General features: G+C 37.1%; 1 protein-coding gene across 2 annotated transcripts in view; it reads right to left on the bottom strand.

The window, feature by feature from the left end:
* ESR1 (estrogen receptor 1) overlaps positions 1–23598 on the bottom strand; it is a 277475-nt gene that overhangs the window by 190007 nt on the left and 63870 nt on the right. For both annotated transcript variants that reach the window (XM_025422567.3, XM_035705951.2), the window contains exon 4: positions 14826–14942. In XM_025422567.3, the coding sequence (XP_025278352.1) occupies positions 14826–14942 (117 nt within the window). The remainder of the gene's footprint in view (positions 1–14825; positions 14943–23598) is intronic.

The following is a 23598-nucleotide window of genomic DNA, read 5'->3' as shown; positions in this document are numbered from 1 at the left end:
CATAAAAATTCAGAGTTGTTATAAGTGTCTCTTGAAGGGATCTTTTTTAATCCAGTTCATTATTTTTTAGCACTTGTCTAGTCCATATTGTTTAATTTTAAAAATATTTTTTAAGCCCTGGATAAAATTCACTTTCAATTGATTTTTAATGGCAATTATGTATTTTTTTTTATTTCTCTCTCTGGATTTTAAACTGTTTTGTTCCTAAGTCAAAATTAATCTTAACTAACACAGTTTCTTAAAAACAGTCATCTGTTTAAAAAACAATATGTTTTTGATTTCCTCACTTGACTAAGTAAACTCTGTCATTGAGTTCATTGTTTGCATTTGTCCCTCTTCCCCTGTTTCACCACCTGTGTAAAAAGTTTTTAAAATATCTCATAGTTCTCAAGCTCTGATACTTTTTTAAATATGGCATCTAACATAATCATGTATTCTATCTTCTAACATCCACCCTTGGTTAATGTGTTGATCCACTACTCTTTAAATGTCTTCCATCTGTCTTCCATCATCTTTTCATCTTTTCAGATGTGGGTGTGGGGCCTAATAGCAAAGCCTGATTTAGATGTTCACTGCAAGTTTAAAGGCATTAATTTTTACAGTGTAAATCTTGAGCTAATATCTTCCTGCTTTCAAAGAGAAGAGTTAGCCTGCCTATAGGCTATGCTCATGATGCTCAGGAATCTTTCTCAATTTCTGTATTTTTTTTCCTTCAACCCTTAAATGCCCCAAAAATATGGAGAAGTAAGCTCTTGGAACAGTTTAACATCTTACTTTTAACACAAAAGTTTCTCTCTCTCTTTGTAATGGAAAAGCTGGTTCTACTTGTCTAGTCTGTTTTTGAGGATTATGTCACAAATCTAGGTCCTTAACTACAGGAATATTGCTTATATTTGATATGCCTCGGTTTATTTTCCCATATCACCCAATTATTTGAAGTTCAAAACTCTTTTTTCCTATCATTAGGTCCACCTGTTCTACCTGAATTATCATCAGCTCTTTGTGTGACTCACTTTTGTGCAACCTCGCTTAAATTTCAGATCCTCCCCTGTCATGGCTTCTAGCATTCTGAGCACATTCGGAGCATAAAATCTTGGTCTTCTATCATTTCCCTTGTCCGTTCTTACCTCTCTTTTTCCTTTTGGTCTTCTATCATTTCCCTTGTCCATTTTTATCTCTCTTTTTCCTTTCTATCTTTTAAAGTAACATCAGTTCATCTACCTTCCCTCCAGATGCCATCACATGGATGTGCCCTGGCTAGCTTTCCTGCAGCTGGCTCTGCCTTTTTCTGTTTCAGTATTCTGGAATTGACCTGAATGCTTTGTTGGAGTATTTTATTTTTTAAATATTCTCAGTATTTTTTAAATGTATCTTGCTAGGGTTTGTTCTGCTGTCTGTTTTGTTTAGTCTTGTGATTCATCCTTGTATCAGAAGATTCTTTATGAATATATGACCCGTATGGATGGGTAACAGGACAACGAAGGGAAGTGAATCAATTCCACATGTACAACAATTAATTTGGGGTAGGACTCAACTGAGTAGATGGTGAACTGCAGCATTGGAGCAAACATAGTAAGATATTCCAAAATCAGTTATTAATAAAAATGCTTAGAACTATTAAAAAAAAACCTTTCATGTGATGAATTAAAACCATATTGAGAGAGGGAAAGAGAATGTGTGTGAATACACTAGAGAAAAAGAGCTAATCTCTGCTTGCAAGAAAGAATATCTGGAAAATTCATTATGGAACTGCCATACTATATCTAATATTTTAAAGGAAATCCCCATTATGTAGTGTGAAAGGGATATTTTTTTAATCCTCTACAAAACAATAAAATAAACCTAAAAATTAGGCTCAAGGGAAAAAAAATGGAATTTGACATTCAACAATAAAGATGCTCTACCTCTACCTAGAACTTCTCAAAACAAATACCTATAAAAAGTTTCAGCAACCAATGAATCAGTTCATCTTATCTGTGATATTGAATATTATTAAAATAACTCAATAAGATGGAAATTTTACTTTAACTTAATAATTTTTGAAGTGGATTTTTTACTCCCTTCAAATGAACTTTTCTTTGACTAAATGTATAGTTTTATTTATTTGTTATGATAGTTGTAGTATGTGGTGTTATTACTTTTCATGTTTAAAATTCCATAATAAATTTTCCATAAGTCTATGCATATGCAAAAAGGAAGGAGGAATGAGCGTAAGATAATTATAGCAGTGGTATTACTTCACTCATGCTCATAAAACCTGAATAATGTACTAATGCCAAGGGAATTGTTTAGCTAAACATTAAGATAAACCACTTCGTGAGGTGCCTGGGTGACTCAGTTGGTTAAGCATATGACTCTTGGTTTCGGCTAAGTCATGATCTCAGGGTCATGGGATAGAGCCCCACATCAGGCTCTGCACTGGGTGTTGAGCCTGCTTAAGATTTTTCTCTCTTTCCTCTCCCTCTGCCCCTCCCCAGCCTCTCCCTCTCTCCTTCTCTAAAAAAGAAAAAAAAAAAAAGATAAACCACTTCTATTCCTTTTTCTGTTTTCCTTAATCTCACCAATCAATAACAAATATTTACAAAAATATCACTATGCTATGAATAGAACAAGCCCATGACTATCCTTATAAAAATTAAAATTCTAATTGGAAGACAGAAGATAAACATATTTTTAAAAATACAATATACAGGCAGTCTGGGTGGCTCAGCAGTGTAGCGCCACCTTCGGCCCAAGGCATGATCCTGGAGACCCAGGATCGAGTCCTGCATCAGGATCCCTGCATGGAGCCTGCTTCTCCCTCTGCCCGTGTCTCTGCCTCTGTGTGTGTGTGTGTGTGTGTGTGTGTGTGTGTGTGTGTGTGTGTCATGAATAAATAAAATCTTAAAAAAAATACCATATACAATTTACACACAATTTAAAATATAACATACACATTTTTAAAATACAATAACCTGTTAGCTTGGCTCCACTGTCTGACACATAGAAGGTGAATCCTATGCCTTATTCAATTCAGTATTCCATAAATAAAGATATCTTACATGCACTATCAGGCCAGTTGGCTGGGTGCTGGTGGAATAGCACAAAGGTCCAGAAAATAATTGGCATGGGCACCTTGCCACTCGAGAGGCCAGACTGGGGATGAGACTTGGTGACAGTGTTGAGGGCAGAGCTAAGTGGTTGGCATCTCTACTGATAAGTGGCAGCAAAGTCTGTACGCAATTAACTCTATTAATGACAGAATAAGTAGTCAGTTAAATAACCTAGAACTCAAAATGAAAGCATCTGTGTAGATGGGGTTACTTCAAAGATTAGAAATGGTGGTGAGGCAGAGAGGACAGATATCCAAGTATATGTTAAAATCAAAGGAGCTGAGGTCAAATGACTCAGAGCTGAGATGGTGGAGAGTGCGCTCTTACAGCTTGAATTGACTCCACACCAATGGGTCTGACTTGTCCTCAAGCTGGCAAGACTCAAAAAACTCAGTACCTAGATTAACACAGGGCTCTAACAACAGCGCACCTGACTTTCTGATTAACAGAGAATGAATATTATTTAGTACTCAGAGGAAAAAGGCTATGGTTTCCAGGGAGTCTTAAACGAGTCAGAGAGAAGGGCTTTGAAAACGGGAAAATTTATTACTAATAAATAAAGTATTAATAACTAACTTCACATTGAAACTTCACATTGAGGCAAGAAGGGATAAGGTATGTTCTGTGCTCAATGGGCAGACCTGTTTGCTGCAGCCAAAAGTTTCTAAGAGTAGCAAAGAAGCAGGAAAAAATAAGCGTGATTCAGAGGATGGAGAAGTCTGAATGCCAGGATAAAGCAGGGGCGAAATTGTAGGTTCCTTGGAGCTAGACACTACATCTTACGTATTACTGATTACCCAGGTTTAACTAAATACATAATAACTAATTACTTAAGAGCTCTTGATTAATTGTGGTGATGATGATAGTATGTGGAATAGCATTGTATTTGGAGATTAGATTAAGTACATAAGGCAAAAACTGCGTGTGCTCCTTATTACCTGTTGTAACCAACTTTATGAAGAGCTGGCAAAAAGCCAAATACAATACTACAAGCTATACCTCAATTCCTGTACAATCTTATTAGGTAGGAATTATTATAATCCTCATTTGGAAAATGAAGGAATAGGGTTTGGAGAGGTTAAGTATCTTGTTCAAGGTGACATTTTTGGACAAAGCTAAAATGTGAATCTAGGCAGTCTGATTCCAAAAGCAAAAGACCACAATGCTACACCATATATGAATAACAATACCTAACATCTGTAAGCCAATTCATAATTGCCAAAATACATAATTTGTCCATTTGATTCTCAGAATATTCTGATGGGGTAGTTGGTATTTTTACACAGGTATGTTTTCTTTTTTTTTTTTTTTTTTTTTTTTTTTTTTTACACAGGTATGTTTTCTATGAGACTGGAACCCACAAAGAAAAATAAATAAATCTAGGATGGGCAGGACTTAACATGGCAATAGGACAGATCCCCAAGAACATTAGCCAGAAGTTGAAAGTAAGTACAATGGGCCAGCCAGCACACTTGAGCTTACTGGATCCTTGAGAGCACTGATATCATTAGGGTCAGAACTTCCAGGTGAGCTGAGATGGCAGAAATTTTTAGGTCAACTCCACTACTAGGTCTCATGAGGAAATGAAGGGGTTTGGTCACCTTTTTATGTAAATGGTTTCCTTCCACCATTAGATTGCCTGGACTTTGTGGTCTTCCCCTTGTGTCTCCAAGACCTTCATGCAGTAAATGTTCAATAAAGGTTATCTGTAGGGGCACCTGGGTGGCTCAGTGGTTGAGCAGCATCTGCCTTTGGCTCAGGTCATGATCCCAGGGTTCTGGAATTAAGTTCCACATCAAGCTCCCCATAGGGAGCCTGCTCCTCCCTCTGCCTATGTCTCTGCCTCTGTGTGTGTGTGTGTCTCTCATGAATAAATAAATAAAATCTTTAAAACAATGGTTATCTGTAGATGATTTGGCTAAGGAGTTTGGGCTTAGCCTAGCATTTGCTATGTAAAACTTTCTAAATAAAACTGCCAAAAAGTTATTACAAAATAAATGTAATAATGGCCAGTCTTTTAAAGCAAGCTTCTAAAGATATAAACACCTAAGTATAATTCTGTGTGCTTCTCACTAACTTTTATTTGCTCAGTCAAGTTTAAACTAAACCACATGTTGCCTCAAGGTGTAACCAGACATGACTTTATTATACATGACTCCACACTTTACCTTAGGCTCTCTCTTAGGCCTGGCATATATTTCCCAGAAGTCTGAGCTTACACTACTGGATACAAGCAAACGTCACTGGACTAGCTTGTGTGATACTTAGTCAGAAACTTCTCAAAAGCTACTGTCTAGCCTCTTCCTTCATCTGTTCGTCAAGGCAAACTAGAAACTTTTACCAGTTCTTTGGACTCCAGTCTTAGGTATAACTATTACATCTCTAATAACAGAAAGAGCTTAGTTTTATTAAAGTCCTATCTCAACAAACTTTGTTCTTGAATTCTCTCATTTATGTGGTTGAATAATTTGTAGTGATGCTATAGCTACCTTCTATAGCTCAACCACTATCATGGCTACACCACAATCATTTTTGTGACACTAGCCACTAAGAAGAGATTCTCTTTCCATGCTAATTACTCAAGAGAAAGCTTTGTCCATGCCAGCAGATTTTTCCAGTTGCTAGTTGCTCTACAATTTTTTTTTTTAAGATTTTATTTATTTATTCATGAGAGACACAGAGAGAGAGGCAGAGACATAGGCAGAGGGAGAAGCAGGCTCCATGCAGGGAGCCCGATGTGGGTCTCGATCCTGGGTCTCCAGGATCACACCCTGGGCTGAAGGCAGGCGCCAAACCGCTGAGCCACCCAGGGATCCCCTACAAACTTTAACATGATATATAAATATGATGGCAGCTAAGGTGGTTCCTTATATCCAGAAATGAATATACACTAACTTCAGCTTTAGATTCTGACCTTTCCACTACTAATCTGAACTTAGATTGTGCAACATAAAATTTAAGATTTGAAAGATATTTTAGAGACCACTGAGTCCTAAGCCCATAGTTTTCAGAACGGAAAACTGAGTTCAGGAAAACTAGGTGATCTGTCCAAGGGTACTCAGAAGAGCCAGCTCATACACTCAATCCTAAGCCAGGCTTCCTTCTACCTGGCAGAGTCACTTTTTTTAATACCGGAACAGTCTAAACATTTAAAAAAGAAAACAAAGAGGCTTTACAACAAATATTGAAATTGTTATTGGAAAATAGTGAAAACCTGTGGCCTGAAGGAGTAAATGTCCTTTTTAAATTATATTAAATATTAAGCAATATTAAGTAATTGAATATTAAATAACTCTTTAAAAAAAACCATCACCATATAAATTTATTTTGGTACATCAACTGTGTAACTAAGCCAAATGCACTGATTAATGTTCTTGTTGAAGAAGAGTAGTATTTTGTGTCTACAGTTGTGGTCCATGTGATATTAATATCTTACTTATGCATTTGTCTCTCTTTCGTGATGATCTAAATCACTCTAGTTCAGCAAGGCAGTGTAGTACAATGAAAAGAGCACTGAACGAGGAGTCAAAAGAGTCTTGACCACTTGTCTGAGCAGTTAATTAGCTGTGTGACTTGGACTTGAACAATAACTAAAAAACAAAGAAATGGGCTAGGCGATCTTTAAGTTCTTTTCAGCTCTAAACATCCTTCACTATCCTCATCACACTCATTGAAACTGAAAGTAAACACATGAAAATTCATGAGGTCTTAGATTTATGCAATTTAAAGCAGCAATTCATTCATACAATTACTGCCCCCAAAATTCTACATTTTAGAAGTTCTATCCACAGAAAGGGTCTTTATATAATCTCAAGGCCAATTTACTTTTGCAAAAGCAACTCATAGGAGTAAGACAGATCAGTCCTGAAATTTTTGCCTGGCCTTAAAAAACTGTCAGCATTCCTTCTAACTTCCTAGGTCATTCTTAGAAAAGTAAATGAAGATCTCTCTTTCCATCCTTTAAGAACTAAACTGACCTCTAAATAAGCAACCAAATTATTTCAGTATAAAAATAATTGAAAAAAAATTAAAATGGTATTCTAGCTATAACTTAAATAAAAATAAAAGCATGACTGTCAATGTTCTTTGGTTAATTTTATACACACAGGGAATTTCTACTGAAATATTAAATAGCCTTACATTTAATTCCTTTTTAATTTGCATTCATAAGCAATTGTAACATACACACGCATATATTAAACCCACATCTGAATAAATTAGTGAAATCTAGTATATCTGAAACTAGCCGACATCTTTCCAGGAATACTGGTGTACATCTACTTCTGGGTTTTTTAACTCACTATGTCCATTTCATTTATCACATATCTAAGAGAGGCATGAAAATAAGATGCACATCTGTTTTCAGCACTCCAACACAAGCTGTCAGGATTGCTGTCTACAGAATTCCTACATTGAGTGAAGAAGAGTAAATAAACCCATTGGGCCCCCTTCACATCCGAGATTCTATGACTCTATAATTATTTTTCAGTCTAAAATCTGAAAAGCTCATCTTTCTAATTGTGATAAATTACAAGAATAGACCCAATTTTTTCAACCTTTGCATGTAACTCTGAAGACCCACCTTACAAAGTATATAGTCCTGGAAGCCAAGTAAAGAAAGTAGATTAAGGAGGAGAGAACTATCTACCCTGTCAGAGGCTGCTAATTGATCAAGATGAGTACTGAGACTTGACTATTGGATTTAGCAACATAAGGTCATTGGTAACCTTAACAAAAGTAGTTTTGGTGGTGTCATCAGTAGGGCACCAATCTTCAAATTGACCTGATCCCATCATACTCTGCCAAATCTGTAGGAAAGTTGTTCTGTCTACATAAGAGGTCTGAAGGCAGCATGTTTCCTACAAGGATGGAAGCAGCACTAGGCTACCCACCACCATGCTTCACCCAACTGAACTAACAGTCACAGATGCTGACCTGCCTCTACTCTCATCAGGCAGCTGAGGGCATGATGTATCAGGATTATCTCTTTCATTTTTACCAATGTTTGGATAGAATGACTAATTAGTCATCTTGTTCTCATTTGTGCTAAATTAAGGAACCCCAATGGTGTCATTACCCACTTTCTCTTTTCTTTAAATTCAGGGTGAGTCCCAACATATTCCACATCCCCTACTACTGTCATTGCTGCCACTACTGCTAAAGCAGAAATAGAGTGGTATTCATAGGTTAGCTATGAACTTGGTAGGCCTAATTCCCTTAGCTCTCCAGATCAACAGATTACTGAAGTCTTAGTAGGTGGTTTCTTACCTCTAGATTTGTTCTCTCTGGGGTATATGTATGTGTTTGTGTGCATTAACTTAGTTATATGCCACTCATATTTTTAGTCAATTATTTTACATGTTAAATGTCAATTGTTGCATGGAGTACTTACAGTAAAGAGGTATGCTGGGGGAAAGAAAGAACTCTGAGTTTAGAATCTAGAATTCTAAGTTCAACTTTTCTGCTAAGTAGTTCTGAGACTTTGATCAAGTCACTTGATCATTCTAGATCAGTTTTCTTACCTAGAAGAGGAAGGAGTTAGATAAGATCAGTGGTTTGTAAACTGTGTTCCCAAGAGCCTGAGTTTCTCAGGAACAACAAAATGAGTGAAGAGAGGCTATGCCAAATCAGCTTTCATCTGTCTTAGAGACTGAGAATCTGCTACTGCTGGTAGAAATATTTGATGGATTTAAATATTGCTTTGCAATATTAAAGATTCATTAATCTTTATGGCCCTATATATGATACAAGGACTGGATTCAGTGTATTTCTTTGTCTTCCAATAAAAAATGATCATATGCAGGAAACTCTGAATAAATTATCCATGATAGGAATTAATAAAATAATATTCTAATAGCATAAATATATAGGTTACTGCTTAAAACAGCCAGAATCTCTTTGGCCAAGAAATATTAGCTTCTCTTTAACATTTTTCTAAAATCAAACCCTAAACATGTACCCCTAACCATGCCTCCTGAAAAAGCTTAGATTCACATGCAGTTACAATTCTCACATGAATTACTGGACTATCCCAAGAAAGAACCTCACATTTACATTCTAAATTCGTCTATTTGGTTCTATCATCACTAATATTAACAATCAGTTGATTACTGCAGCACCTGAGTGGCTCAGTGGTTTAAGCGTCCTACTCTTGGTTTCCACTCAGGAAATCTCAGGGCAATCTCAGGGTCATAGGATGGAGCCCAGAACTAGGCTCTGTACTCCATACAGAGTCTGCTTGTCGCTCTCCTTCCTTCTCTGCCCCTCTCCAGGTTCCCATTGGCACACTCACACATGCACACACACTCTCTCTCTCAAATAAATAAATAAATAAATAAATAATAAATAAATAAATAAATACAGTCTTTAAAAAGGAAAATAATCAGTTGACTACTTTTGGTAAAAGACAGTCAATGTAGGATTAAAGGAAAACTAATTTTCTGGATTGGGAGTTATCTCTTCAGTACAATCAATTATAGTAGCCCATGATGATAAATATTAAACTTAGGCAATAACCAAATATTTTACTTTCCAATTCTTCATTGGGTTCTGAGTTATACTGGGCTCATAACATACATCTCCCTGTCCATATTATTGGTATCTTTTCACTTGAAAATTATAACATTAATTTATTTAATTTAGTTATTGTTTGGGAGTATTTCTCAAAATTAAATTGTAACATTGTTATCAAAATAAAAAATAGTATTTATTACTTTATTTCAAATTTCATTTTTTTTATTTGAGTATAGTTGACACACATTACATAGTTTCAGTTATACAGCATAGTGATTTATCAAGTTTACAGATTATGCTACGTGTACAAGTATACCTACCATCTGTCATTATATATCAATATAACATATCACTGACTATATTCCCTATACTGTGCCTTTTATTCCATAACTTATTCATTCCATATCCGAAAGCCTGTATCTCCTACTCCCCTTCAAATTTCTTCTTAATGCGTTATATGCAAACATAATCAGGATGGGCAGTGCATGTCTATCAATTAATTTCCTGCATCAGTTAATTTCTGTGTGTCAATTTCCTCATCTGAAGAGTGAAAACCTTACCACCTACACACAGCTGAGTTTATTCTGAGAAAAGAATTTTAACAAATTTGTGTAAATCTCTGACATCATAAAATGAAATACACAACCAATCTTGCTCCTCATTAAGCTATATCAAATATATGGCACCAAAAGAAAGAAAAGCAGATGTGTCTGAGCCAAGTTTTTATTCCCCACAGGGACTTAGATATTTATACCCAGTAGAAGTGATGAAATTACCATTCTTTTTCTTTCTTCCAAAAAGAAGAAAGAGAGAAAAGATGTAATAGCTAACACTTGTGTGGTACTTTAAATTTATAAAGTACTTTTATAAGTTATGAATTGCAATTTTTGTAACAAACTTGTGAAGTAGAAACTATTTTTATTTTACATCTGAGGATAATGAAGTTCATAAAAGCAACTATAACCGGATTGCTCAGAGGAGGAGCAGTATTTGGACCAGGAATTCCATCTCTGAAGTCTTCCCCCTTTCCACCAAACCAAACTAGAATAGTAGATTCTTTGATAACAATACACACTGTGGGGGCACCAGGGTGACTCAGTCAGTTAAACATCCAACTCTTGATTTCAGCTCAGGTCGTAATCTTGAGGTCCTGGCATCAAGCCCCATTTTGGGTTCCATGCTCAGCAGGGAGTCTGCTTGAAGATTTCTATTCCTCTCCTTCTGACCCTCCCCCCTCTAAAATAAATAAGAAATCTTAAAAATATATATACACCTTGAAAGTTAGATATCTGAGTAATATCCTGGGTTGAACTAACCCAGGAGCAGTTAGCTAAAGCTCTGAACTACCATTGGCCACTGGTCTTCATCTTCCAACTCACTCTCAACTTGTCTTCTGGACTTTTTTGCCACTTCATATACAAATGTCCTCTTTGTACCATAAACACAGTGATGGAAGGGACTGGGTCTTATTCTTGTTGCTCCATAATAGCTCATGTGTAAGAAAGTCTAAACAAATAATTATTTAAATAAATTAAGTCATCAATTCATGAAAAGAAAAGAAAATTTTGAACACTTACTTTGTGACTTGCTTAGTGCTAGCTCAGTAAACAGGACAGAGAGAGTCCTTGTCATCATGGAGTTTATGGACAGTTGTAGAATAGCTAACAATAATAATTATGGTAACTCAACAAGAGCCAGGTGCTATGAAAGGTAGAACACTGGGAATTAACATAGCATGAGGCAACAGGGAAGGCCTCCCAAAAGGAAACACATTGAATCTGCCTTCTAAGGTTGAAGAGGAGGGATACAGATGAGGAGGAAAATGCAGCTGAACCAGAGAGATGTGTACATGTATGAAGATGGGGAAACGCGTTCCCTAAAGCATATCTTAAATTCTGCATCTTACAGAACTACTGTGGCTCAGAACCAAATCTAATAATGATGTTGGGATTTTCAGGGTAATAAAGGCATCATTAACGGATTCAAATAATTTCTTCATGTAGGTAAATCATGTACTTTTTTGTATCTTTAGCATATTTCAGTAAATGTATTCAGCCTTGCTATAAAAACAGGGGGTGGGTAAATAATTATCTCTCTTTTATCAGAAACTAACCATTTTATGTCATATGTAGAGATTCAATATTCTAATTGCTGTCAAGCCTGGTTACGAAACTGTATTCTTATGAAACCAGGAGGAAATGTTATAAAGATTTATTTAGTCACAGCTGTCTTTACAAGTAATTTCAAATTTTATAGTTATATTTGTACTTCCAATTGTAAATTAAGTCTTTATTCAGTGGGATTTGGGGAGCTGTTATACAAGGTGTCATAAGGTTATGTGTGGTATTCCATGTTGTAGAAAATACAATAAATTACATTGCTTTAATGGCAAACACTTTATACATATCATTAAAATGAGATGTATGCACAGCTTATAATTTTACAACTTTAAAGCTTGGCATAAAATTTACACACATATATAAACTGCCAGAAAGACACGTTTTATTATATGCAGACAGACACTGAATAAACTGCTGAGAACTCTCTATGAGATACTGTTATATACTGAATTTTGTTCTCCCCAAAATGCACATTGAAGCCCTAACCCCCAGTACCTTAGATTGTGACTTTATTTGGACACAGGGTCTTTGAAGAGATAACAGAGATCAAATGAAGTCATACAGGTGGGGCTCTAATCCAACAGGACTTGTGTGCTTATAAGAAGGAAAAACACCAAGGGTGTGTAAATACAGGGGGAAAAAAAGGAGGACACAGTGAGATGGTGACCATCTGCAAGCCAAGGAGAAAACTTTCAAATGAGACCAAACCTGCTGGCACCCTCACCGTGGACTTCTTAGCCTCCAGAACTGTAAGAAAATACACTTCTATGGTTTAAGCCCCCCATCTATAGTACTTTGATACGGCAGATGTTATAGACTAAATTATTTCCCACCAAAATTCATATGTTGAAGTCACATAAGCTACAGTGTGACTGTATTTGAAGATCAGGCCTTCATGGAAGCAATTACAGGTTAACTGAAGTCATCATAAAGGTGAGATCCTAATCCAATAGGACCAGCACCTTTATAAGAAGAGAGACACACACCAGAGAATGCTTCCTCTATGTCTGTGCCCACAGAGAAAAGGACACAGTGAGAAGGCAGCTATCTATAAGCTTGAAAGAGAGCGCTTACCAGAAACTGGATTTTCCAACAACTTCATCTTGGACTTTAGCCTCCAGAAACTGTGAGAAAATTGATTTCTGTTGTTTAAGCCCCCCAGGCCATAGACTTTGTTATGGCAGGCCAAGGAGACTAATATAGCAGCAGACTAACACAGATAAGTACATTTTAGTCATAAATATGCCCATGTAAGAATATGCATGCACATGCAGACTGCCTAGATATAGTGAAATTATCTAGAGTTGTATTTGAAAACAGTGGGAGGACTCTTATTATATCTTTGCATATTAGAATTTTTCTTAGATTAAAAATGAGCATGTATAATTTATGTTAAATATACAGCCAGATTGTATTCGGATACAAATTAGGAAAAAACAGAGATTGTTTTTATGAAGTGGGGCCAATATATGGGTACTCTCAAAGGAAAAAATGTTTTGGACATATTCACAAGTTGATTATTTCAGCATTCAGACAGAACATTAAGAGACTCAGCTTAACCTACCTGTAGTCACCAAGGAAGCACATTAAATTTACACTCCACTGGTTCAAATTAAACTTTTTACATATAGCTGTTACATTACTGTCACTTATCAAGTTACCTTAACAAGCTTTTTGTAAGTTTAATTAAGCTTTGACTGATTCTCCAATGGTACAAAGAAAGATGAATTCCTTAAATATTTAATTCATTTAGGACTCCAAGTATGATTTTCTCAATGTGGCTGTTAATTTCTTGGAATTAATTACTTTGAATTAAAGCTGCTTTTTCAGACATCGGAGACACAGAGTCACAGCTCACACAATGCATAATAAATTCAATATTTCGTCTGTTTTGAGAGAATTTATCTCAAACTGTATCTAAAATCTCAACCTGGCAGTCTTATCTGTGACCATGGAACTCAGGAATCTTTGACTGTAAACTCCCTTCCAACCAGGTTCTTGGTTTTCCTTCCGATTCCCCTTTTCAGGCAAGTATTAATGCGGGAAAAGATTAGCTGCCCTTCACCTGCGCCATCAACATTCTTTTTCATGCTAATTCCCTTCTCCTTAACTCATGCCACGCCTCTTGTTCCTCAGAAAGCTCTTCCCCTATTACAGTCAGCAGGCAACAAAATCCCAGGTCCCTCCCTCCCCTCAGTATCCTCTGAAAACACTGAACACACCATGGCTTTAATTACACAGTTTCTATTTGTTCTCTTCCAGTAGTTTGAAGGCTACCCAAGACTGGCATCTGTGTTCCTCAAGACTAGATCTCCAAGAAGACAAGATCAGGCAACCACATCTATGGAGCAAAAAATGCCCCCAGAACCAGAAACTGGATTCCCATAAAAGAAAATGGAAAACTGGATACATGAGAAGACAGAAAACCACACACACATACACACTCATGCACGCATGCATGCACACACGCACATGGCCACAAAGACAGAAGCACACGGGCACAAAGCCTGAAAGCCTCATGATTTGTCAGCACTCAGCACCGACTCCACTGCTCCAAGCCCCATGCCAGATGCTGAGGTTATAGGAGCCACTAGTTGACTCAACTTCTAAAGGAGAAAGCTGCCTTTTGATTGACATTCGAACTCCCTGAAGGATGTGAAGACACTGGAAGACTATAAATTAGCTATTTAGCTCTCACATTTACAAGTCTCACATTAGGGAAAGCTTCTTCTCAGACACCGTTTTCTAGCACTAGCAACATAAACAGTCACTGAAAAATATTTCTAGATTAATTCACTGAGCAGTCTTCCTTTCCTTCCACTGCCACCTCCCACACACCTCTGATTCAAAATATAAGTATTTACATCTAAAATATAAAACACAAAATGGCATGTTAGAATATCCAGTTCCAGGAACTTCCTATTTAAAAAAAAAAGTGTTATAAAAATACTTTTGTTGCAAAGAAAAATAGGACTAGGAAACAATTAATTAGAAGGGAAAACATTGCACTGCCATGGTGGTTAGGACAGAAGTAGCCAGCACTGGGGGGCAGGCATGGACGCCCCTCCTGGGTGGGTGCTCTTGGGAGGCAGGTACCTACCGCCTTTCATCATGCCAACTTCATAGCACTTGCGCAGCCGACAGGCCTGACAGCTCTTCCTCCTGTTCTTATCAATTGTGCACTGGTTGGTAGCTGGACACATGTAGTCATTATGTCCTATTAAAAGCAAGAGGACAGAATTAATATTATTTCAGGAGATGTAGTCAGAATCTAGAGAGAAACTGCCTGGAGGATGTTTTCCTGTCATCTACTTGGCTTTACTGTGTTGCAGATACTCTGATAGGTCAGGTAAGATGTAGACTGGAAATATCTGTTGAATTCAGTAATAGGAGTCATTAGACATAAGGATTTAAGCAACTTTTGTGGGACAGCTAAGATAGAAAACAGGTGTGGGTTGAGCTATGCAGGAGAGGTGAGGAAAAGGCAGAGCTTAAGTGTGTAGACCTCTCTGAAGAGTTGAACTGAGAAGTAGAGAAGGGATGTAAGGTGAAGGTTTGAGAGTGATGTGAGGTCCCGGGAGATCTTTTCTGTGAGACAGAGTTGTATATCATGGATGTGAATGAGAAAGAGAATTTGAGCAACAGAGATGCAGTAAACATGAGGTTAAAGAAAGAACTCCCCCATGTTCTTTCCACCCCTCAGGCTGTGGCTTCCTAGTTTCATTTGCAGATTCTCTCCAACATCCACTCTAGAGCAGCACAGGACTCAGTGTCAAGCCCTTCTTCTTCTCTTTTTTTTTATTTTTATTTTTTTAAGATTTTATTTATTTATTCATGAGAGAGAGAGAGAGAGAGACAGAGCGAGACAAAGGCAGAAGGAGAAGCAGGCCCCATGCAGGGAGCCTGACGTGGGACTCGATCCTGGGCCTCCAGGATCAGGCCCTGGGCTGAAGGTGGCGCTAAACCACTGAGCCACCCGGGCTGCCCCAAGCCCTTCTTCTGATTCCAAAGTCTGCCACGAGAGAATCTATTCCATGGCTACAGCTCCCGTGGTCATAAATGCAGATGATTCGCAGATTTATACTCCCAGACCAACCCTCTTCTTTGAGTTCTGACTACATAGGGCCAATTGCCCATAAGAATTTTCTGCTCTAAGATTTAGAGGTCACCTCCATTTCTTTATCCCTCAAAAGAAGTCTGGTTTCTGATGTGAATATCAAACTCCACAAATTAATAAATATCGGCATGTTTAATGAAGAAATCCATTTATCTAAAATCCAAATGCTTAGGCCTGAATTTAGACTATGGAGATGATATATATTATTTTTAAATGTTTCCCATTCTCAAAAAAAAAAAAAAAAGTGAGGAAATATTGCCCCCTCTAATTCAGATCATCTGTGTCTCCATTTTCCCATTCACTAAGGGCAAGATGTAACATGTATTAAAGTGTTTTCACTATAGAACTCTTTGTTCCTTATTCAGCTTAAGGGTCAATCTCAATTAGAATAGGGTGGAGTGGGACCTTAACAAGAAATGTTGGTCTCATAAAACTTGCTTCTCCATCTTTAGACATACATTATAAAAATAACTACATAAACAGGCTTCAGATCAAATTAACACATACATTCTTCTTCCGACCATAATAGGAACCAGCAAACTAGCCAGCAAAATTGTAAACTGACAACTTCAGTAAAAGACCACACACCACCTCAAATATCCAGGAATAGTTTTTATGTTTAGAACTGCCCTTATTAACACAGACAAGCTGAGGAAATAATAGAATCAGAAACAAAATTTACCTAGGCAGATGTTAACTTTAAGCAAAAGTTGCCGTCTTCTGACACCTCAAAGAAATTTTCAGTGTTTGGTTTCCTATGATGTTTATGCTCTACATGCTGATTTATTTTAAATCTAAAAATGAGTTTATATTAAATCTCAGAAGAAAAGAGTCAATAATCATTCAAACTAAAAATTAACTCTGATACACTTTCCTCTCAAAAACCAGTTGTTCTGCAAGCAAGAAGATGGGAGAACTGAATTGGATCAGAGGCCAACTGGCAAAATGTTATGTTTGCACTGGCCATCCCTGTAGATGTGTATCTTTATAGAACCAAGTGAAATTCCTGAACTAACATGTTTAACAGATAAAACACACTGGATTTGTGCAATTGAATTCATCCCTTAACTAGAAAGAAAATAGATGCACAGCAGAATCATGTTTGTAATGCAAACTCTTGGTGATAAAGTGGATTTTCTGCTCCGACTACATTAAAATTTAGAATTAGTAAACTGGCAACAACAACAAAAAAAATGAATAGGTACATATTGATACATATGGTTAAAACAAAATCTTCTTAACTAAACACCATTAACTATTTATAAGTCTTCAACTTACATCAGAGAAGGAAAACAGCAGGTAGTTTTTTGTTCTCTGAGTATAACTTTGTAAAGGTGTGTTGTTATTTTTTTTTAAATACTCTCCATACTGGGTGGAGCTGAAACTCATGACCCTGAGACCAAGACCTGAGCTAAGATCAAGAGTCAGATACTTAACCAACTGAGCCACCCAGGCACCTCAGTAAAGGTGTGCTATTAAAGCAATTGAATCAATTCAAAATTAGTTTCTTTAACAAGAAACTTTATTTTAAGCTTTATTATTTGTTCTTGTGAAAACAATGCCTGTGAAAATCCTATCCTATTGAAGTAGAGTTAATTTTTTTAAAAAATCACACCAACTGTATGAATGAAATATACAGTGTTTTCACTGAAGACAGTGAGGAACTCCATGTACCCGTGACCAGATAGGCCCTAATGTGCCTTTTACATTAGGCCTGGATAAAGTGTGAAAGGCCAAAACCAAGATGTGAGGCTCAGGTGATGTTTTAGAGAAATAATCACTATTGTGTTGCCCACCAAAAATAAAAGTAAAGCTTTGGACTAATATGGGGTCTGAATAATTGGCAATAGAGAGAAGAGGAGATAAATGAAACCTAAGCAGAAAGCATGAAGAACAGGAACCACCAGGCCAACCCACAGCTCCTAGGCCAGCAGATGGGCTCATACACAGCTTTTCCCCACTTGTCTCTGGGATTCTTTCTCTCAACTTTTTGTTTTTCCTTTTCTTCTTATTTTTCCCTCTGTCAGTAGTAGCTGATTTTGCATTGTTACCATCACATAGAAAGATCACAATTGCTAGCTACAAAAATAAGCAATGACTCATGGTTAGAAATTAATAATATATTATTATAAAAATGAGTTTATATTTTATATAATAATATATAATAATATATATAATAATATATAATTATATTATATTAATATAATTAATATAGTCTTATATTAAGAAATATAAAACAGACCATATTAAAACAAGCAGGTGAGGACGTGGAGAAAAGGAAACCCTTGTGCTCGTGCACTATTTGGTAGGAATGCAAAGCAGTGTGGCCTCTGTGGAAAATAGTATGGCAGTTCCTCAAGAAATTTAAAATAGAACTACCCCTACAATCTAGTGATTCCACTACTGGGTATTTACCCAAAGAAAACAAAATCATTAACTCAAAGAGATATCTGTACTACCATGTTCATAGCAGCATTATTCATAATCGTCAAGGAACAGAAACAACTCAAGTGTCCATTGACAAATAAATTAAAAAAGAAAAGATGGTATTTATATAAATATATTGGAATATTCTTCAGCCTTAATAAAGAGGAAATCCTATCATTCGTGACAACATGGATAAAGCTGGAGGGCATTTTGTGAAGTGAAATAAGCCAGGCAGAGAAAGACAAATACTGCATGGCATCACTTTATATGGCGTCTTGAGACCAATAGGGTGTGAGGATCTGATGTATAACATGATAACAAGAATTGATAACACCTGTATTGTATCATTGAAATTTACTCAGAAAGTAGAATGTAAATGTTCTCACCATAAAAAAGTAAACATATGAGGCAATGGATATGTCAACTGACTCAGTGAAGGGAATCCTTTCACAAAGGATAGGTATATCAAATCACCACAATGAACACTTTAAATATCTTATAATTTTGTCAATTATGCTTCAATAAAGCTGAAAAAAAGAAAATAAGTAGTATTCTGAGAGAAATTTAACACTGGGTATCTTTCCTTTTGCCACACTTTTCCCTCACCACATTCTGGCAGTCACATCAGACCAAATCTCTTTGCTGAGCTTCACATCCATATACCTACTCACCCACAGTCCATTTAGATTTGACTTTTTCATAGCTTCGTCAAGATGAATGTGTCCCAAACATAACTGATGATCATCTTTCCTCATTAATCTCTTCCAACTTACCACTACCACAAAGCCTGAGACGTGGTGTTATTTCAAGACTCTCTACGCTCTTCCTCACTCAAACCTTCACACACATGTACACACTGATCCAATCAATTACTTTTAAATTCTTTTAAAAAGCAAAATCAATTTTTCCCAGGGCCCACCATCCCTACCATCACTCACACTGTCTCCAGCCCAGATTATCACAGCAGCATACTAAGCCACCCCCTGCCTCCAGCTTTCCCCCGCCAACCATTCCCCACTGTGCTGCCAGGTGATTCTTCTAAAATCATACACCACCATGCCTCTACCCTGCTTTCATATTCTGATGCTCCTCAAAGCTCTAAGGATAAAATCTAATTGCCTTAAAACAGCTTATAAAGCTGTTCCTGATCAGCTCCTACCTCCCTTCCTGGTCTTATCTTTTACACTAAGTTCTAACCATGTCCTCTGTTCTCTCTTTTCCCTTCTCCTTCTTACCTCCAGGACTGCATACACCATTCTTTCTTGGGGGGACACACTTCCCTTACACTTAGCCCAACTGACTCCCATTAATCTCTCAAGTGTATCAGTTGAGATATCAACTAAGCTGAGGTTCCTTTCTGCCCCTCCAATGATGCCTAGCTTTTGTCCTATCACAGTGCTTACTACATTGGACTTTAATTGCTTGTCACCATCCCCAGGTGACTATAGGCTTGATGAGGGATGCATTGTATCTGTCTCATTTATCATCATTTATTCTGTACCCAGCACACTCTCAGGCACACAGTGGAGCTTAACAAATATTTGTTATCTGAACAAAATGTAATTGCTAAAACTCTGTTGCCCCCACCCTTATCCCGTCTGGAGAACAGGTCTTTTGAGGGGTCAGGTTGGAGTTCTATAAAGGAAGTAATGACTGAGAAGATGATAACCCCAAACAAAACAATGGCTGCCATACCCAGGACCCCAAAACTGAGGTTCACAAGGGCAAAACTTGGTCCTAAGAAATTTGTTTGGAAATGAGAGTTCAAAAGATTTTTTAATGAAAATCATATATTAATATTCATTAGAAAATGAAGGATTGGGGCACCTATGTGGCACATTACATTGAGCGTCTGGCTCTTGGTTTCTGCTCAGATCATGATCTTAGGATCATGAGACCAAGCCGCATGTCAGGCTCCACACTCAGCTTGGAGTCTGCTAGAGATTCTCTCTTCCTTTTCCTCTGCCCCTCCAACTCATTCATTCTCTCTCTCTCTCTCTGTCTGTCTCAAATAAAGAAACAAATCTTATTTTAAAAAAAGAAAATGAAGGATTAAAAATGTTCAAGGTAATGCCAAAGAAAAAAAATACCAAAATATGCACCAAAATAATCATCTCTGAGTAGTAGAGCAGACAAGGCAAAAAGAAGAGGTAAAAAAAAAAGCTTAAATTAGCTTTGCCAAATTCTTAGGGCTAGAAAGGAGGAACAGGGGAGAAGGAGGTCAAAGATTCTGGTGGCTTGTGCCAGGATGTCTCAAAAATTATTCTTATCATTAATCAAAAAGAGGATCGGATTTGGGAGTAGCGTGGGAAGAAGAGGTATGGAAAATTTTGAAGCATACTGTATTTGAGATTTCAGTAGCACACCAACAAGCAACTACCAAACAATTATTATAAATGTAGTACCAAAGCTTGGGAGGCATGTTAAATGAAGTTGGAAATCCTATAATCCAGAAATTCCACTTCTGGGTATATGCCCAAAAGAACTGAAAGCACAGACCCAAACAGATATTTGTATATCCATGTTTATAGTACATTATTCACAATAGCCAACAGCTGGAAACAACCCAAATGTCCACTGGCAGATAAATGGGGGAAAAATATGGTATATACATTAAATGGAGTTTTATTCAGCCTTCAAAAGAAATAAAATTTGGATACATGCTACAACATAGATGAACCCTAAAGACATGCTAAGTGAAATAAGCCAGACCCAAAAGGACAAATATTGTATGTGTCCACCTGGATCAAGTACCTAGAGTAGTCAAATTCATAGAGACAGAAAACTGAATAGGAGTTATCAAGAGTTGTATGAAGGAGGAAATGGGGAATTTATTGTGCAACGAGTAGAGAGTTTTCATTTGGGATGATGAAAAAGTTCTGGAGATGGGCACTGGTGATAGTTGCATAACAATGTGAATGTAGTTAACATCACTGAATTAAAAAGTATTAAAATAGGAAATCTTATGTTATGTATACTTTACCACAACTGTTTTAAACAAAGCTGGGTGTATAGGAAGCATCTTCATGAGGTAAGGCAGGAAAAATAATTAAAGATGTGCATTTTAAGTTGGCCTGTTTAGATTTCCCTCTAAAAAAAAAAAAAAAAAAAATGTCCTTGGGCCCAAGGGCTGGCTAGCAGTATTGGCCATGTGGTCCCCATGGACCACACACCACGCCAGGTGACTTTAGCTGTTTTTCTCATCTAAACATCACAACTAATAAGTCAGGTCATTGTAACTCCCATATTATTGAAGCAGAAACTGAGACCCCAAGAGATTGACTAACTTGTTCAAAGTCACTCCACTACTAGAGATGGGTCCATAATCAAAGCCTTGGTCTGCCTCGTTCACAAGTCTTGTTACTCCAGGAATACCCACCACTGGGCTGGTGTCATAGAAAGAACTCAATACCTAGACCTAGCCAGATGTCTAAATACTATTATACTTTAAACTACAATCAAAATGTTTTTCCCTAATGTAATTACAATATTATAATATCAGGAGGGCATTTCAGAAGCAGCAATGAAATTAATTTCCAGAACCTGTGATTCCTAAGACTCCCAAAGGTAAAGATATGAGAGATTAATCATATGAAATATATTTAGCAGTAGATTATGGCATATTTTATCAAACTCTCCCTAGATGACATTCCAGCACATTCCAGCACAAAATAGAGAAAGAGAGAGTAGAAGGCAAGGTATTAGGGAAATAAATAAGAAATTTACTTTCTGAAAAAGAACAACTGCAGTATTATGTTTGGAAATAAATTTTGACTCAGATATTAAAGTGAATATTCTCTGATTTATAGCCAGTGCATTGAGCCAAACAAAACGAAATAGAATTTGGCTGTCTCAGTGAACACATTCCTAAAAATCCAGTGAGGACATTCAATGTGCCATGATTTGAACTATTTCACAACTACATCTGTATGTAATGGCATACAAATAAAAACAGCATGCCTTAATAATGCATCCTGAATTATATTTTTACAGCTAGTCAATTCTGGTATATTTTAAGTGTAATAAAAATATTATTTACATCTGAGAATATTTTTAAAGTAAAAAATATTTAAAGGAATTCTAGGAAAGATAATTGTCCTAAACAGTTTCTTTTTCTACGTGAAAATGAAGAGGAAATCCTTTACTTGCCCTCGTCAGACCCCAGTCTGCTAAAAATTTTGGCCAGGGTAATGGACATGATCCCTCTCCTTGTCCAGCATTGCTTACCATCTGCAAAACCACAATTGTTTTAAGCACCTGGCACAGGATCAAACCAACAGCTGCAATAAAGGAAAACATAATGAAATCAGTGACCACCATCTCATTGTAATACACCAGAGACAATGAACCACTTTCAATAATGCCTCTTAAGACTCAACAAATAAGCCAGGGTTGTTCTACAGCCCAGAAAAGGACTTTCTGAAATTGCTCCTTCTGGGACAATAGATAAGCATCACATAAAAGAAAGCAATGTGACAACCAGTGCGATTAGTCCAATGCCAAGCAGCATTCAGCTCACCTCCAGATACCCCCTCTCCTTTGCTCTGTTCCACTGTTTCCAAAGAGTTCCCCAAGCTTTCTCTCAACTTAGAGTCATTTAAATTCCAAATACTGGCGTCAAAAGCAGTATAAACTATTTCAGTCCAAAGCTGAGGAAGCAAGTAAGAGACAAATGGGGTGGCTATCAGAGCAAGGGGGCACAACTCAGAAACCCTGAGCACCACTGTGCTTACTGGCCTGGCTTCCATGGACCACTTAGAAGCCACTGTCTCACCCTCTCACTCCCTGACGAAGCACTGTGGTGCTTTGAGACAGAAGGGAAAGAAGGTGTTTACTCAGATCTAGCATGGTATGGAATATGAAGGTCCTTTAAGCTTCTGGCCACCTAATTGGTAAATAAGGGGTCTCATCCTTCTTCAGGAGCCCTCCAAGATGAAATTCCTAGGGAAGTTCCTCCCAGACATGCTGATAAAAGTCATGAAAGAAGAGGCAAGAGCTTCTGTTTCAATGGTCAAGACTCCCCCAGCACATTTGAACACAAGTTTAGTTACTCTTTTTATCTTTAAGTCTATTTCAAAAATGAGGAAATAAGCCAAAAGATAGTCAGTCAGACTTAGAAATGACTACCATTCTACATTCTTGGCTTGAGTAACAATTTCTCTCAACAGATAGAAATAAATGGGTTCATTCAATATTGCCAATGAACCTTTCATGGTAAATTTAACCCAAAATAGCACAGATAATCTCACATGTTTTCTAGTCCTCATGGTTGGGGACAGTTTCTCTGACACATAGCCCTGTGGCCTAGTGAAGAGCTAGATGAATGTTA

This window comes from Canis lupus, chromosome 1 (assembly GCF_003254725.2).
Source record: "Canis lupus dingo isolate Sandy chromosome 1, ASM325472v2, whole genome shotgun sequence".
Taxonomy (NCBI): Eukaryota; Metazoa; Chordata; class Mammalia; order Carnivora; family Canidae; genus Canis; species Canis lupus.
Note: the sequence above shows the minus strand (reverse complement) of the source record. Positions and strands in the feature narration are given on the sequence as shown.